This window comes from Choloepus didactylus, chromosome 4, assembly GCF_015220235.1.
Source record: "Choloepus didactylus isolate mChoDid1 chromosome 4, mChoDid1.pri, whole genome shotgun sequence".
Classification (NCBI taxonomy): Eukaryota; Metazoa; Chordata; class Mammalia; order Pilosa; family Megalonychidae; genus Choloepus; species Choloepus didactylus.
Window position 1 is genome coordinate 34,821,287 of NC_051310.1, and position 18,678 is coordinate 34,839,964.

Below are 18,678 nucleotides of genomic sequence, written 5' to 3' on the forward strand. Positions count from 1 at the left end.
AGAAGCAGGAACAAGTGTGCTCACAAAAGCTATTGCACAGGAGGTATCCCAGTCCCCCAACCCACTGCAACCCACTCAGTGAGTAGAGAATCTTAGCCTAGTGACACGAAGACGTGTATTTGTAAAATATTCCAAAATGGGGTTTCCTTCTCCTCTTTGATAAGGGATCAGAAAAAAGGGGTGTGTCCCCCTCCAGGAGCAACCCTTCTTGAAAGACTGGTTTCTACTAATACCTTTCTGAATCTTACAAAACTTCCAGAATGAAAAGAGCACAGGGTTGGTTGCATTCAACTTAAATGCTTTTATTGACAATGTCTTTGAACAATAAGCAAACAATGCTTAAATTTTTCATTCAAATTCACTTTCCACATGTCAAAAGACCTCAAGGTAGAAAAAAATAAAATAAAAATATAAATATCTGAGAATCCATCTTAATAAATAAATTAAAAACACAATAAAACGTTTTCATGGAAAACTGTTAATGTCAGAACATTCAGACCACCTCAACAATGCATGATCAGTAACATTACAATGAACATTGATGTTGGCAAAGAACTACAGTACATGGATATAGCTATTTATTCCTATCTACTAGAAAATAAAGTCATATCTTTTCTTAGTTTAATATTGGTCATTTCTAATCAGAACACACTATTGCCAGGAACACAGTAGTTATCGTTAAAATCAGCTGCACTAGATACGATTTGAAAATATCCAGCACCAGGTTAATTCCAATAATGAACCCAACAGATCAGTTAATGCTATGAGAAGACTAAGGAGAAAGAGAAAAGAGACACAGACCCAGGCCTGGCTCAACATGCTACTAACTACCAGCTCTCAGATGTGTCACTGGGAACAATAAACACTCCATGCGTTTTGCTACATCTCTGGAAGAGGTAAGGACTTGAGTCCACGCGTGGGATGCTTTCAAGTCCTCGAGGCCCACAGCCTGATGTGATTCACGCACAGATAAAGTCCTCCCTAGGTCTACAGGAACCCTCGAGGGAAGACGTGTTTCTGCTCTCTGTAATGCACCAACTCAGGGAGTGGCACTTGTAGGTGCCTCCTGCCTCCCCTTCCCTGCCTGCTCACAGGGCCAGCAGCGTGGGGGAGCTGAGCGAGTCAGAGGAGGGCTCGTTGCTGCTGCTGCCCTTGCGGTGGGCAGCTGCACAGCTGGGGAAGGAGTCAGCCTCGGGGTAGGTAAAGACAAAGGAAGACGTGTAAGTAGTGCAGCTAGGAGTGCAGGTGACCACGGGGGTGCACAGGGGTTCCAGCTCTGCAGCCATGGGCCCCATCCCCAGGGAGCCGCTGTGCAGGGGCTCCCAGTCTGCTGCATAGAAGGAACCAGACAGGTCCATGTCTGGCACAGAGCGGGCGGTGGTTTCAGAGCCGCTGGGCCTGGACGATGCTGGGAACAGGAAGTCATCAAACGGCTCAGCCTTCAGCTCCATGCTGCTGATGCCCTTGACAGGCTCCACCGAGGGTTTGGCTTCAGGGTCATTGAGGAGGGGCAAGGTGAACGCCTCCTCCGACTCCGGGGTGGTAGCCTCTGGCAGGCCCCCAGGAAGCTCAAGGGAAGCCACTGACATCTCTTCTGGGAAGCCCAGGTCATCAGGGATCTTGCAGGCGGGTCGGTGAGCGGCCAAGATGAACTCGAGTTTTTCCTTCTCCTTCAGCAGGTTGGCAATCTCAGTCTGCAAAGCAGACTTCTCATCTTCTAGTTGGTCTGTCTCCTGTACGCAGAGGGATAAAAGGAAAGCATAAGCCACGGCCTTAATCAAGCACTCTGCTCCCTTACGCCCCATCTCCAACTTTCCCCTTAAGTCTTAAAAAGGAGTGATCCACAGTCCACCTACCGCTTGCAGGGTATCAGTCAACTCCCTCCTCCGGTTCCGACATTTGGCTGCAGCCATCTTATTCCTTTCCCTTCGGATTCTCCTTTTCTCTTCTTCTTCTGGGGACAACTAGAATAATAATTTTTTTAAAAAAGATCAACATTCAGTAACAGTGTCTGACAGCACCTCCATTCCCCCACCCCCGTGAAACCCACTCCTGAAGCTTCCCAGCTTCCTGGCAACTCTTCTGTGAAGCCATCTCTAACCTGCAGTTGCAGGCTGGGTGTGACTTGCATTTAAAATAAGCTCTTCAGCATGGGAACAAAGAAAAGCCAGGTTTAAATGCATGAGATAGGAAACTATAAGGGAAGAAATTATTAGAGTACTTCTTGGGATGGGACTCTCAGGATCTGACTTGAGATGGAAAGGGCTTGGAGCCAGGACTTCTGGTTTGGGATGTCAGTCCATTGGATCAGTGGCTTCACCCCCTCGGCTGTGTTCCCCCATTGCCATCCGCATGCCCCCTCCCCTACCGAGAGAAAGTGCTGAAGAGAGCCTCACCTGTTCCACTTTGCCCCTCCTGCCAATGCTCTGGGCTCTGCCTGCTGTAGTAGTCTTCATCATGCCAGGCCTGGAGTAAGCTGCTGCTGAGGAGGCAGGGACCCCGTATGGGTGGGGGGCTCTGGTCTGCGATGGGGCCACCGAGGAGACCAGGGTGGGCTGCACCAGCCACTGCAGGTCCGGGCTGGTCGAGATAGCAGTCACTGTGGGGATGAAATTGGCACTGGAGACAGCCAGATCCGTGCAGAAATCCTAAAACGAAAAAGAACGGGGGAAAGCAGACGTGAGCGAGCAGGTTCCCGACACAGGTGGGGCGAGTAAAATTCCCGGCGCCACGTCCTGTCCTCTTATACGCCCCTCATCCTGGGTGAAAGGGCTCCCCTTTTCCTCCCAAGAATTCCGCAGAGCAGTGACTTTCTCCTCCAGCCTGCTGCTGCGTTCCCGTTATCCTTCGGCATCACTAGCTTGAAAGGGGTTTATAAATATCCCTGACGTCTACTCTGACGCAGGCGCCGCTCTGGAGTCTCCTGAATGAACTCGCTTTTTATCAATGAAACTGCCTTACACACCCGCCTGCTGCACCCTCTTCCCCCGCCCCTTCTCCCTGCTCCAGGCTACTAGGGGGTGGGGGGGATAGCCGCTTTTGGCCGCCTCCCCGGAGGAGCCAGGCTTTAGTTAGCGAGTCTGTTTGGGACACGTTTGCCCCAGCACATGTCAGAGACCCAGCCGTAGAGAGCGTGCCGGGGGCTACTAGGAATGAGCCCGCCGCGGGAAGAGGGAACCAATTCTTAGTGTAGCAAGCGCGCGTGCGCTCCAAACGCCCGAACTCCCGGGCTAGGGCTGCTCCGACCGTGGCAGCCTTTCTCCCCAGCGTCCCGCCCCGGTGTCTCCTCCCCAGCGACCCCCAAGCCCGGTGCCCGAGGCGGCATGAAGCCGGTCTTACCTGCGCATTGATCGGGGAGCCCATGCTGGAGAAGGAGTCGGCCGGCGAATGGTAGTAGGGGAGGTTGTCCCCGGCAGGGGAGGCGCTGCTGCAGCGGGAGGATGACGCCTCATAGTCGGCGTTGAAGCCGGAGAACATCATGGTCGCAGTTAGTGAAAGCCGGCCGAGGGGCCGAGGGGCGAGACAGGTGGGAGCTGTGGGACAGAGCTGGGTAGAAGCGCGGTCACTGCTCGCTCGCTGCGCCGCGGTCGCTGGCTCTGTCTTAGCTTCTCCGCTGCTCGCTGCAGACGCGGTTGGAGTACAAGGGACCGCAGCCACCGCTTTTATAACAGCATTTTATGAATGAGCCCACGCGTCATGGACGAAACCACCGCGGCGCTGGAGGGGTGACGCTACGGTCTTGGGGCTTCTGCCGCCGCCTCGCCGCCTCTGCCGCGCTCTAAACCCTGCCTGCCGTCTTCACTTATTTTCTTATCCTGTGTGCGTTTAGCTTTTTGGGTCTTCGGGGTCTCACGAGCCCCAAAAATAATGTGTTTGAAAGATGGCTCCCCCCACGACCGCAGGGAACGGCCGTGGAAACCTGCTGACGCAGATGTCCTAATATGGACATCCTGTGAAAAGGGGGGAGGGATTGACGGGAACTGCTCGCAGGCTGCAGCCAACACCGAGGGTGCCGGCGGGGGGAGGCGGGGGCCGTGGCCAGGGGAGGGGAGGCGGGAAAGGAGTAGAATGCGAGCGAACTTTCGCATCTTGTTCAATGTAGACCCTTGTTCCCAAGATGGGGGTGGGGGCGCCTGGTTACCGGTCTTACAGAAACCAGGGACACTTCTGCGACTCAGGTATAGGAGAAACAGGTATACAGGCCCAGAAGGAATGCGCCCACCCCCATTCCCAATTCTAACCCCAATCCTGTGCAAAATGTGGAAGCAGACCTTCGCCCCCCGGGACTCGAGTCATACTAGGATTGTTACTGCATTTGGAAGCAGAAAGTAGGGGGATCCAAAATGAGAGAATACGATAACCTACTTTATCTACAATGCTTGGTATTTTAATTTTCTTAATCAGTTTATTTTTAAAGAAGACGGCGCATATTTTTCTCGGCCATATGTGGGAATATTGTTACTGTCAAATCTTCAAGACACCAGCCGATAAACATTGTGTAAAACCTCCGTGCAAGGATGTCGGGGAGGGGGGAGGGGGGTCTTTGCCTCTTTCTGAGCTGCTGGCGGGGACAGTGTTGTAATGGGCAGTGTCGTCAGTTTAGGGTAACTTGGTGGGGCGCGCAAGTATGAGCCGGGGAGGTGGGGGACTGGTTCAGTTACGCCAGGAAGCTGCGCTTACTTGGAGCCCGCAGCGGGTGATTTTCCAGGCCGGACTTGGAGAGGAAGGGGGCAGGATCCGGGCGCGCGGAAGGCCGTGCCCAGCAAGGATCTTGGCCGCTGGATCCCCGGGCGCAGCTCCGCAGCCTGGAAAACGGGATTTCGAGGTGGCAAGGTACTTCAGAGCGCGCCGTGCCCCCAGAAACCCCTAGCCACCTGCCCCACTGCAAAGGACAGCCAGGGTCACACCTCCCCGGGTTGCCCCAGCTCGCTGGCCACCTCTGGGGTGCAAAGCCGCGGATCCCGGCAGAGCCCACGCCCTCCCTTCCCCAGGCCCCGGGCCCGGGCAGCAGGAGGATCAGTTCGGGGGCTCCGGGAGCAGGGCGGCGGACCTGCTTCCAGCCGCCGCACCCGGGAGCCAAGCGATCCTGCTATAGATAGTAACAGGGAAGCGGCTGTTTACAGCAACACAGCGCCGCCAGGGCCGTCTCCAGGCGACGCTGCGCGGCTGGGCGCGCCGTCCGCCGGGCGAGGCCGCCCTCCCTCCCGGCTCCGGTGGGGCCGTGGCCTCCTGGGCCCGGCTGCGGCCGCTCCCGCCGCCTGACATCATCCGCAGGGTCCGGGGGCTGAGAGCGGCTCGCGCTGGGCTGTGCGCTAACCTCCATTCTTAGAGATCCGAACCCTGCGGGAGCAGGGAGGGCAGGGAGGCGGGGATTCGTGGAATTGGGCCACTTGCTATTTTTGCATTCCCTGTCACAGGCAGAGGTGAAAACAGAATTTCATCACTGTATGTCACTGGTTTATGTCTGTGGGAATTTAGGCGCTTTTTTTTTTCTCACTTAAAAAAAATAGAGAATAGGAAAAACGTAATACATAAACACAGACTTCTTGTACCTGCTCTGAATCCTAAAGCAATTATGTGGCTTTCTTTATTCTAATTCTATCTTCTGTCAACCTACTTCACTGTCCTTGGTTATTAAAAAAAAAATGTTATGAAGGCAAATCCATCTCTCCGCTTATTATTAACTTTGGATAAACTAGGTCAAGCTTTGAATTCCTGGGTCTGACCTTGCCTTTGATTCCCAACTTGATCTCAGGACCACTTAAGAGAAAACCTAGAATGATTTTATTTACTTCCCCTTCAGAGTTCCAAGCAGCTCAGACCTACAGATGTGTCAATATTTTATATCCAGGATTTATCTCATGTATCATTTATCTTGCCTTTGCCAATATAAAAGGAAAGGGTTCTTTGGGTAAGCCCATTTCTTCCAGATAGCTTAACTCTTTCCTTCCTGGCACCGTTATCACCAGAGAGTTTGAGATTTAATAAATCTGTCCTCTGAAAAGGACAAAACCCTTCATTCATTCATTCTTTTGTTTATGTAACAAAGGGGGATTGAGCACTTCCTGTTGTTTGGCACTGTGTTGAGGTCCAGTGCTTACTGTAATAAAGAATAGACCTGTCCCTACCCTCATAGAGATTCCACGAGGGGAAGACTGGCAAATCAATGGAAAATTGCAGGGCAGCAGTAAATGATTTGACAGGTAAGCCTAGGTGCTACCAAACACAGAAGAGGGCTTGGGGACAGGTTCCAGAGAAATTGACTCCAATACAGAGATGGAGCCTGGATCCTCTGTCCTCTGGGAAATGACATTATAAAGATTGCGAAGGAGCAGAGCATCATCTTAGGGAAGCAAGCACTCAACCAGAAGCAGAAGTATCAAATGATACAATCTCAGACTCCCTCTCCTACCCCACTAACATCTGAACCTGTGATTACATTCTAGCCTACTCCACATCTCATTCTACTCATGATATCCAATTCAGGGCTGCAAAATCACATTTTAAAAAATGGAGCTCACACAATGTAGCCTAAAAATAAAGGCAAATCAGAACCAACCCGTGAAATTATCTTTGCCATTTGAAAAGGTCAGGGTGACTTTGAAACAGGTGTTAGGTGTGCCTCTGTGAGCACGGTACTGCCTTCTAGTAGGCGGACCTTGCAGGGCAGGGATTCCGTGTTCTGGACAAGTCTGAGCATATAAAACCAAGTCTTATATAGTTTGTGATGATCTATTTGCTGAGTTCCTCCTATTTGGGGATCCAAGTGTGAAAAGGAGTTTGATAGAAACCTAGATCTGATTTTAACCAAATTGAGCACAAACTAATTTTTCCTTAGCAGTTTTTCCTTTATCCAATACAGAATTTTCCTATTTTGCACCCTCCCTGTGACACTCCAATTTGGAGACCTAAGACCTCAAGCCTTTGTTCGATAACTCTGGAAGTCATGCACATTTTTGAGCCTGGTGTTGTTGCAACACTAAGTGAAAGGCTGCTGTCTGTGCCGCCTACGTAAATGCTGCCGCACATAGCCCATCCCCAGCAAGCAGAAGTAGCTATTTATTTGGGGAAGTGTGGTCTAGTGGTGAAGGGTTGTGGTCAGAGCACGGGACCAGAAGTCAGGAAGATGCGTATACAAAAATCAACTCCTTCAGGGACTTGGGGAAGTCACTTCTTAGACTTACTTAGCAGCTATGTATTTTTGGCCTTTGTCTTTTTCATGTGCCACTATTCACATGGCACTTAACACAGTGTCTAGCACGTAGGAGGTGTTCAATAAATATTCACTGAGTGAATGAATGAATGAACTGAATAAATGAACTCCCCCACCCAGGCAAGGTGAACAACGATGGCTGTCCTCTATGGGTACCTTGAAATCACAGATAATGTTCTTTAAATCTCTGGGAGGGCTGAACAGGCTGAGTCTTTTACTCTTGGGTATGAATAGGCAAAGAATTGAGAAAGAAATAATAACAAGATGTTTGGGCTATTTTCAGCTGGTGCAGCCAGTGTGTACAAAGAACACCCCAGCAGTTCATGATGAAAGATTGCACTTACCCTTATTACTGAGCCCCATGAAGAAGACAGCCAATGCCCATACATAAATACTACATTGTTTGCAATGACAGTTGCTGTGTTACCACCACCCTCTAATTTATTCATTCTAAATGTCTGGACTCAACAAGGGGGAGAAGCATTCAACAATTCCTGCAGGACTCACACACATGTGAGCACAAGGGAGGGCCTTAGGGGTCAGAGTTACTCACCCTATGGCTCAGACTGGGCAAAACGATTGCCCCTATTTTAAAACAGTGAAGGCACCCAATTACCCCACCCCCTTCCCTACCCCCACACATATATGCCACCACTGATTAGTACTAGGGATTTTGCCTCTTTGGGAAAAACGATGTTTTCATTCTGAACAACTCTTGGCTTTTTGACAGGGGATGATGATTCAATGGGATCCCCATCCTTCTGCTAATGCCAGCATTTAAACAAAGCTCTGTGTGGTCCCTGGGACACACTCCATCTGGAGCTGAGGAAACTGGGTAACAGCTACAGTGTCTAAGATGAACATGCTTTAGCCCAAGCTCGTGGCCTCTTTCACTACAATGGGCACTCATCCTGCTGGTCATGCCGAATCTTGCTGCAGAAACAAGAGCTCTCCATCGGCAGACAAGCAAGTCTTCTCCAGGTCCTTAGATGTCCTGAGCTGACCTTCTGCGGCTCTGGCAGACTTAGCTGCTGGAATTCCAGAGGAACCCCATCTATATCACTAAACCTGCAGGACAACAACACACCTTAAGAAACCTCAACTGCACGGCTCCCATCCAACGTGGGAATCCCACAATCAGCATAGGCAGGGCAAGGGTGACTAGAATAGGCTGTCACATGATGTGTACCAAGGTGTTAAGACATCCCAAGTGGAGTTTACCATTTTTCTACCACCTTACTCCACAAGAAAGATCTTTAAAAGAGACTTTAATTGCTATCTTCTACCCATTCCCCCCAAAAGAAATACCCTTTCCTAAATCAGGAAAATCCTGACCAATATGTGGGAATTTGGAGTGATGCTGCCTTCTGACTTGTTTGGAAAATACATCATAATTCCATCCTCAGATGTGATAACTTTTTGTCTTAGTTTAATATTCGATTGTTAGTTTTCACAAAACTCCAGGCTGTAACTCCCAGCTGAGGTTTGATTTTCTTGTCTTATGCTTTACCTGGAATGTTAATGAGTTAATGAGAATTCACTAGTGAAGTCCCACCAGTGACTCCACTGAAGAATTCCACCCTTAGACCCCAACCCATCCAAGTTTGAATGAGTCAGTTCGGACTGGGACAGGCCTTACATTGGCAATGTCTACTCCCCCCCACTCGGGGACTCTGCATCGAATCAAGACACTAAACAGACCTGTTGCCCCTCCAAACCTGTTTAGTGAGCAATTTACAGAATTACACTTAGAAAATAATTCACACTCCTGAACTGTGGTCTACCCTGTCTATGTAATTCGGCCCCTGCCTATCCCTCCAAACTCATCTTGCACTACTTTCCATCATTCACTCCACTCCAGCCCCATTGGCCTTCTTTCTGTTCCTCAAATATGCCAAGCTGGACTTGCCACTGGACCTTTGTCCTCACTATTCCACCATCCCCCCAAATCTTGACATGTTGACTCCTTCTCATGATTCACTTCTACTCAAATATCACCTTCTCCGAGAAGGCTGCCCTGACTCCTGGCCAATATTGCATTCCTTTGTCTTGCCCCTCTGTCACATTCTGTCATATTACCTGGTTTTATTTTCTATCTAGTGCTTATCATTATGTCAACCTGTTTTATTTATGTGCTTTTTTATTGACTGTCTTCCTTTACTAGACTGTAAATTCCACAAGTTCAGGGACTTGTCTTATTTGGTAAATGTTTTAGTTTCCCAGGCTGCAGAAAGCAGATACCATGAAATGGGTTGGCTTAAACAATGGGAATTTATTAGCTTACAGTTTGAGGCTGAGAAAATGTCCAAATGAAGATGTTATCAAGGCAATGCTTTTTTCCCAAACACCGGCTGCCAGCGATCTTGTTCCTCTGCCACACGGCAAGGCACGTGGAGTTGTCTGCTGGTCTCTCCCTTCTCTTCCGGATTTTGTTGATTCCAGCTTCTTTCTTCCATGACTTTCTTCTTTGTATGAATTTAATTCTCTTATAAAGGACTCCAGTAAGAAGATTAAGACCCATTCTGACTGAGGTGGGTCACACCTTAACTGAAGTAGCCTCATCAAAAGGTCTTATTTACAATGGGTCCACATCCACAGGAAAGGAGTAAATTTAAGAACATGTTTTTCTGGGGTACATATAGCTCCAAACCATCACAGTAGGTATCTATCCCCGGTGCCTAGAATGGTCCCTGACACTAGTAGGCACGCAATAAAAGTTTGTGAGTGTTAAACAGGAGGCTTCTCAGCTGTTGTCCTGATGGCCGAGAAGGCAGTGTAGATTCCCTTTGTGAATACAGGCAAGATGCCTAGTGGTCCCCAAGGCTTGTTGGGTGACTTCTTACCAACCCCTTCCTTATCAGGACTAATAATTCAGATGTTTATAAATCCTAGGGCACACTCACCCATAGAACTGCACAGACCCACCATACCTGCTCTCTAAATGCTTCTTCTACCTGCCACACAAGAAGGTGTGGGTCTTGGGTCTGCTTCAGTTTTAAATCCACAACCACCTGGAAACACTGGTTGGCACAATGAGAAATTTCACCTGGGCTGGATTACACCCCAGATCCTTTCTTTCCCACAAACTCAGTCCTGTACTACAAGTGGCTTTTTAGAAGAAATTTGGGCATAAAGATAAAAACCTTTTTTTTTTTTTTTTTTTTTTTAGTTTAAATGTGCTGGGCATAGGGCTAGATTACAACTCTTATAGCCCAAATCCCAGAATGATTATAACACCTGCCCCCTTCCAAAGTAATTAAAAATAAAAACAATATTAAATTGTAACATAAATTCTTATTTTTAAAACATATATGTATGCTGAACTAATTCCAGGATGTAAATTCCACAAGGATAGGGAAAATTGCTATTTTCCCAGTGCCAAGAACAGTGCCCAGAATAACAGTAAGCACTCAGTAAGTAGGTTGATGTATATCGCTTTCCCATTTCTTTCTCGAAGACCCTCTTGGCTTCTTGGGCATTCAAGCCGTAATTGAGCAGGTAGTTGGGGCCAGGTCAGGAACAGAAGGACAGGAGCATCACATACTGCAAGACTACCTGGGGCCTAGATGCAGAGTCACATCAGGGCCAAGGGCCATCAGGGCTGGAGCTAAACCCCAAGGTCAAAAACAGAACACCTACATGTGCTCCTGCCAGTTTCAGATTGATTAGCATCTAGGTCTTACCCACCTAGGGTTGGGATCAGCCCATAGGAGTCTTCATTTGAATCATTTGGCAGAACCATTTGATTCTCTTCTCCAGATTAGTCAGGTGGCTTGAAATAAATTACAGGTTACCTGCCCAGAGGGAGTCCGTGGGTGAAGACGCTTCCCTTTTACCTCAACTCCGTTAGCCGTGAGTAGGAAACTTCACAGCAGGTGGGGATCTGGGGGTCCATTTACTGCTAATACTTCACCATCCAAGCCATCCAAGACAAGTTTTCTTGAACCCAGGGCTCCATGCAGCTAATGCCTGAGCTTGGAAATTGAAAGAGAGTGAAGCAAGGGGTTATGAAATAGGCTGAGGGCATGGAGAAAACCTGACATTCTTCAACTAGCACTCTACTCATTTGACCACCAATCAATAGGTTCACCAAATGACAGCTCAGAGTCATAGTGAATAACTACTACATTTCTTACCCGCTTCTGGCCCATATGGTAAAATAGTCACAGAAGTGAGCTAAAGAGAGAGAGAGAAAAAAGAAAGAAAGAAAAAAAGAAGGCAGAGTTTCAAATGAAGTGATTTTATGTTGTGTGCTAGATAAGAGCAGCCCTGAGGTGTTTATATCACACATCTAGTTTTGAGATTAATTTACTCATATTCTTATCAGATCTCTCTAGTCTGCTTTCTATTTTTCCACTGGTTTTGGAATTCCCTTCAGGGAAGAAAGGGGTTTCACATACTTCAAAATATGTTTCTGGCCTTGTGTAAGAGCCAGAAAAATCCATTACCTACAGGTACTCAGGTATGCCTTCTAAAGAGTTAATCATTTTTTGAATTGTACACAGTCAATCATCCTATTCTTTCTTCTTCATTTAACACCTTTACTCAACACCTACTAAGTGCCAGGCACTGGTCTCTGGTAAGCAAGAAAGACAAGCTCCCTACTAATATGAAGCTTATGGTTTAGTTATGTAATAAAGAAAATCAATAAACAGAAATGTCAGATCATAGTAGTGCTGGGTAGGTAATTAAAATGTAGAGATATGCTATGAGTGACTGAGTTGCTACTTTGGCCTTGGTGTGGAAGGCAGTGACATTTTCCATGAGAAGTGAATAAGAAGAAGCAATAAACCATGGAAGAACAGGAAGCAGAGCATTCTGGCCAGAGGAAGTGCTCTCCGATGTAAAGACAAACATCAAGAAACCTAAATGTTGATCACCCCACACCTCTGAACCCAGCAGGCCCTGCCCAGGTGCACCACAAGCACAGGTGTCTGAGTTACCAGTAAACCCCTCCCACCTCACCCCGCCCACCCCAAGCCATAAATACCAACTTTTGGATCAGTGCTACCAAATTTGGAAATGTCCCAGCTACTCCCAGCTCAGTTTTCTCCCTAGCTGTCACGGTGCTTAGAACATAGTCGGTTCTTTTTCATCCTTATGCAATAACAACCCACATGCATGCTTCTTGGAGACAGCTCCACACCAAAATCAGTGGTAGATAAGGCCTCTCTCAATAGCTTGAGGAGTCTTACATGAAAGCATTGAAAAATAGTGATGTAACTCATCCTAAACCAGGTCTTCAGTTCTCCCAGGGCCATGTTAAACAGGAATTTGAAAACAGGCGCATTCCATTTTGCCCTTTGTTAGAGAGCCATTGACAATAAACAGAGTTCAGCTGAGAATTGTGCTCTAAAACAGCAGAACAGTGAACAAACCAAGGCTTCTCACCCAGGGCAACACTCCCTTGAATTCTGCTGATACTTATACGGGTTCAAGCAAGTACATTTTGGAAATTGATGGGAGACTAACCTCTCAAAGCATTAGTTTCTTGAATTCTTTGTTATTTTGACTGCACTGGACGCCATTCCACAAGCCATTATCAAAATCCACCCATCTGCAGTTCCCGTAAATATTATATCTACACAGGAACTATGTGAACTATTTCAAAGCGAGAATGTGAACCAGGCTGTGAAAACTTGCTAATGGTAATGACATAAAAAGAAACATTAAAAAGCAAAGGAGAGAAAATTCAGTTGCAAAGAGAAAAGTGGGCTAAAGGAATGTATGTGTGTTGGGGGAGGGGACAGTTCAACCCTCAAAGGCGGATTATTCAGCCCATGCCTGATTATTTAAATCCAGCAGCAAATGTATGCTGACACACTCCTGGGGCATGAGGGTGACTTTCATTACAGCAAGAAAAAAAAGCCGAGAGAGAGGTCATTCCTATCGTAGGTGGTACTGATTGTTCCAGGCAGTGGAGATCAAGGGAAGCTGAGGCAGGGATAAGTGACACTTGATGCTTTGCGGGAAGGAGCAAACCATAGGCAGCTGCTGCTGTACATTCTGGAGCTGAGAAGCCAATTCAATCAGATTGCAAACTTCTGACGCAGGAACAGTCTCCCATCTTTGGTTGTCCTGGCCTTAGAACATGTGTGAAAAGGCATCAAACATGGAAAGCACGAATTAAATATGAGTTGCTCGTGTTATATATATGTTCCCCATCCCCGGCTTCCCACCCTTCTCCTCAATGAAGTCTACTTGCTATCCATATCTCAGTTCCTCATAGAAGACTTCCCTGACCAGCCAGGGTGAATCAGGAACCCTTTAGGCGCCCCTATTCCACCCCAGACTTTTCATTTATAGCACTTAACACCTTTTGTAATTATATATATTTATTTAGAAAGCAGTATGGCTAATATCTAAAAGATAAGCTCTGCGAGAGCAGGGATCTTTGCTTTGTTCACTGATGTACCCTCCAAGTACCTAGAGAAGGTCTAGTACGTAGTAGATGCTCATTTAATATTTGTTGAAAGAATTTGTTCAGTGTCTAACTGCTCACTAGTTACCAGGAAGGCAGAGACCTTGCCTATTTTACTCATCATTGACTCTCTAGCCCCTAACATAGTATCTGGCACATAACAGTGCTCAAAAAATATTTCTTAAATGAATAGAAGTAAGAATAGCTAATATTTAGTAAGTGCTTGCTCAGACATTATAAGTGCTTTATATAAATAGTGGCGTGTTATTTAATATTCACCAGAATTCAATGATGTAGGTATGTTATTACACCATTTTGGTTGAATAGGTTCCATAATTTTTCTTTAAATTATGATCTGATAATTCTCTAATCTACTGTGGCTAAAGGGACTAAATAGTCTCCCCTGCGTAGTAAGTGGCGCCCTGGTGATCCGAATAAGTGAATTTATTTCCCTAGATACCTAGCTCAACTACCAGGGAGAGACTGATGAGAGAGAAACTCAGTCTCATGGGCCTTAATTTATGCTTATGCTGCTTAGAATTAAATTATAGCCTTAGCTTTTAGATACATTGGGCTTTGGAGAATGTATCTATAGCACTGGTTGCATTGGGTTTATTACAACCATACGACATATAGAGTGCTTCCACTTCTGCTAGAAGAAGCTGGAAGCAGGAAAAAAAGGAAAGAAGTACAAGCCAAATCTTGCCCAAGATGCCGTTAAACTGGCTCTGCCGGTGTCTCCTGCACCTGCCTGGGACACCAGTTGGAATACAGGCTGGGCCAGTCGCCACCATTCGGCCCGTGGGTCTGGCTGAAGCAGGCATGGGCAATCAATAATCCCACCTCTCCAGGTAAAACAGGAAGTATTCGGGCAGATGGACAAGGTCCAAGTAAGGATTGGGCCAACTGAAAATGAACTGATCTGCCCCCAGAGAGTGGAAGCAATTCCAAGAGAATTACTCAAAGTATCATATTCCTACCACCAGGAACCCATTCTGGTGAGATTATATTTCTCCCCTTTACCAAAGAAACTGGTGACCCAGAGGTGCACCGTTTAAGAAGTAGTCATTTTAATAACAGAAAATGAACAATTCTTGGGTTAGATTTTTACCACACCTTTATTTCTCTGTCACTTCTTCACCACTGTCAGCACCACTCCCTGGAGACCAAGAAGTAGAACTGTTAAAGTAAGGTAGAAAAAAATCAAGGAAAAGCAGAGCACATATGTTCATATTATAGGGCTGTCCTTTAGTCTTAGATTATATTCGTCCTACTTTTTTAGTATTAAAATGCCCCCTCATTTAGGAAATGATGATAATAAGCAGCAATTGTTGTTGTTGATTAGTCAAATTAAAAATTGGCAACCTATGTCACTTCCTCAACTTGCAAAAAAAATTTTGCTGACCCCCCAAATCCAAAAGTATGGGGACTCCTGGATTACTGGGCAGAGGTATCCTTCAAGGCTTTAGGTGAGGACAGTGAGAGAAGAGTTTCTCACTCATGTGTAAATAGAATTACTGAACAGAACTTAGGCAGGTACTGAGTAGCCCCTGTCAGCGACTGGCATGGCTGGGAAAGTTGGCTTTGGATTAAAATTAACAATTTTCTCTAGGCTTCCAGCATCCTGTTTCTCAAACCTATCCAAGAGTCCAGGGCTCCTGGTATGGTTCTGTCGCACCTGTCGGGGAAGGAAATATCTAGTAAACTAATTTATGTTAAACTTCAGGAACTTACTCCTCACAAGAGAATTTGCATTTTAAAACTAAGAACTGACAGGAGGACAAACACTTAATCCAAAGGAATATCTCACTGATAATGGCATTTTAGGGTGCACACCTAGACATAGGGGATATCAGATCACGTAGGTGGGTGTTCACCCGGTCTTCTATGGGTTACAATTTCAAACACCATCTATGTGATGGTTTCCAAAGCCCTTTCACATACATTATCTAGCGAGACCCTCAAAGACAGTCCTGAGAGGTAGTCAGGGCAGGTAGCAACATCTCTGTTTTTACAACCGAGGAAAGCCAGATTTGAGGAGAGTGAGTTGAAAAGCTAAACTCAGTCACAGCTGGGATGTGGAAGAGGTACAGTATGTCCTATGTAGAAAGCCAAGTAGGTCACTGTTCCAACACACCTCCTGGCCTAGGACAAGAAAACCTGGTGGGTGGAGGCTAGACTCAGCACTAAGATGGGGAGATTGTAGAGGAAATTGTACCCACTAATAATAACCAAACATTTATTCAACACTTATTACTTCCACATTGCCAACCAACAATCACCATATCACTGTAATACTCTTAGGTCAAAGCAACCATGTGAGGTCAGTGAGTTCTCGAGACCCCATTTCATGGGTGAGGAAATAGACTGGGGAGATTAATCGTTTTGTGGTTTAAGGAAATCAGCAGCATGACAGAACATCACGGTCCTTAGGTTGAATTTGTTCAGTTAAACAGAGTGGCTCGGCCCCAAAAAACAGGGCAGGAGGGGTATGTGCATGTGTATATGTGTGTGCATGCAAACACATATGAAACAGACTGCTGCTTTCAGTATCATTGGAACTATAATCTATTTGGTATTTGCTGGATTAAAAACTCCCTGGGCTTGTAACCATATTTGCGTCTAACAAAAAGAAAAAAAAAAGAAGTAAGACTGGGAGATGGAGAAGGACATAGAAGCTTTGAGGTTGTAATTGATGCCCTTGGACAGAGTCATAAAACCTGGCTCATGTGTTGGAGCAAAATCCAACCCTGTCATCTTCCATCTTCCTCCCCTCTTCTTCACCTACACGAGAAAATGCTCCCAGTCCTCTTCCAGCTTTTTGGTTCTTTTTCACAAGGTACAATGTAAATGTTGCCTATTATTCCTCTTCCTGTGTAACCCAGATGTACTGACTCTTAGAGACCAAGACACTGTATTCCTGGAAATGTAAAGAGAGATGATAGAAAGGGATGTTTGATGGTCTAAAAATGATCTTATATCAGACTTTCAAATATTCCCTGGCAGTGTCAGAACAGGAAGGGGACTTGCCTGGCAATTTAACATATTTATTGAGTAAACAGTAAGCACTTGCAGTCCCTGCAACTTAATCAGAATGAAGTTCATTACGATAAAGAGCTGTGCCCTTTGGTCCTATTTGCATTAAGCAGGCTCCCAATTTCATTTCATTTCACTCACATCTCCTAAGAAAACTGTAGGCTATGAGGCTGGCCAAGGGGTGTGTGTGTGGGGGGGGAGCACTTAGCAAAGATATTCACTAGAGCAGATAAAGCGGACAGGAGGTAGTGGGCTAAGACTAGAGCAGAGAGGACAAATACCCTCCTTATGAAAGTAATCTATGAAAGTAGTTTTACTTTCTTGCTTTTAACTTTAGGGTTTGTATCAGTGTCTCTCTCTGGGTCTTGAAAACATGTTATCAGATCATCGAAACCTTTCATGAAACATTTCAGACTTGTATGTGCATGAGGTGGTGACAATTTATTATATTTGACACCATAACTAAAGATTTTAAGGCATTCTTTTAAGCAGGACTTGCTTGAAACCCCAGAGGCTAGATCGCTATCTCTTGCCAGATGTTAACTTAGTTTCACTGATGGGAACCCAGGGTAAGGTTAAAACTGTTTCCCTCTAGAAACATTATTTGTGCCTCAAAAGATTATACTCCATCAATATATTAGTATTACATATTTAAAAATCCGGAATTTTAAGGGCAGAATTCTCCGCTACCTCTCCCCCCATCTCTGTCCTCAATTTATTTCTATTTCTTTTGGAGAAATCAAGTGGCCCCTCAGTTTGAATTAAAATGGGTAGAGAGAAAAGAATCAGATTCAAAACGTCCATGAATAGGAAGTACCCACCCAGGTCCTTTGAGATTTTTGGTGTCTGCTCAGAAATCTGCACATCTCTGGGTGGGAAAACGGATAAATGATGTCATTCAACAGAATTAAGACCAGACGGAAAATGTAGCCAAATTCTGCAGGGGGTAGCACTGAATCCTGGCATTAGTATGAAATGCCCCCGACTGCGCTTGAGAGCATAAACAACTGCTCCCCGCAAACTGTGAGGGCAACAGATTCTGGGATGTGACTGATAGGGTAATAGCATTTCTGAGCTGTGATGCAGGGTGGAGGCGCGGGGGTGTAACACCAAATACTGGGTTGTAACAGTAGCCGGGCACCAAGATTGAGATTCCCACAATCGAAGGCGTAATCGGTAGTTGTAAATTGCACGTTGAACACGTTTTCTCCTGGATCTCGTCCTTGGCGACGGATCCAGACCTCAACCTCCAGGATCTGTTGAGAAATAAACAAGTGAGAGACAAACAATCAAAACAGCAACACAGTGGAGCAACACAAGACGAAGCTCCGCCTTTGGACGCCTCTAGCCAATCAGAAGCCTGTTGCTGGGGCAGGGTGTTGGGCCGCCTGACGTTCCCATGGAGACGGAGGAACGTTACACACTAAACACTGGGCGACGTTGACGTCTATGCATTATATCCATGGAGACGACCGAGTAAACGTCATCCCCTCGGGGCCTCCCCGCCCTTTCTCAGCGCCAGGGGCGGAGGGAGCGACGCAGGCGTCGCTGTCACGTGCTGCGGGCTGGAAGGAGAGCCGGCCGGTCGGGCGGCCGGGCGGGGCCTGTTGCTGGGGCTGCAGCTTCGGCTGTTGTTGTTTGGGGCTAGAATTAGAAAGTGCTGAGGTGGCGGTGGAGCCAGAACCGATTCTGGAACAGCCTCTCCCGCCCCCGGGCCAGAGAGGGTTCCCCAGCCCCTGGAAAGTCAGGACACCCCCTAGGCTGTCCCAGCAGGCCTCAGCCCCAGGTCCTGAGCCAAGATCTCTCTCTGCTGCCTGTAAATCCAGACTGAGGGCCAAGCCTAGACCACTCCCTTCATCCTTAGCTGGCCATGATTATCAGGATGACCTCCCCAACCGCCGTCTCCTCCAGACAGCAGCCCACAGAACAACCACTGACCAACCTGGGTTGCCCATGAGACGGGAACAAAACACAGCTTAGAAAACTTCTCCAGTGTTGGAGTAAACCC

General features: G+C 46.8%; 1 protein-coding gene across 1 annotated transcript; it reads right to left on the bottom strand.

Moving 5' to 3' along the window:
* Nucleotides 1–281: 281 nt before the first annotated feature.
* Nucleotides 282–3,646, bottom strand: FOS (Fos proto-oncogene, AP-1 transcription factor subunit). Its single transcript, XM_037832266.1, has 4 exons — nt 3,340–3,646; nt 2,397–2,648; nt 1,857–1,964; nt 282–1,733 (listed from the first exon to the last, which is right to left on the bottom strand). The coding sequence occupies exons 1-4, from the start codon at nt 3,478–3,480 to the stop codon at nt 1,089–1,091; spliced, it is 1,146 nt and encodes a 381-aa protein (XP_037688194.1). The 5' UTR covers nt 3,481–3,646; the 3' UTR covers nt 282–1,088.
* Between the last annotated feature and the right edge of the window lie 15,032 nt (nt 3,647–18,678).

Bases quoted from the DNA above. Each gene is read 5' to 3' on its own strand.
- FOS (XM_037832266.1), bottom strand. From the start codon at position 3,480: ATGATGTTCTCCGGCTTCAACGCCGACTATGAGGCGTCATCCTCCCGC. The intron at 1,965-2,396 runs GTGAGGCTCTCT...TTATTATTCTAG, and splicing joins GGAGGGGCAAAGTGGAACAG to TTGTCCCCAGAAGAAGAAGA. The intron at 1,734-1,856 runs GTAGGTGGACTG...CTCTGCGTACAG, and splicing joins TGACTGATACCCTGCAAGCG to GAGACAGACCAACTAGAAGA.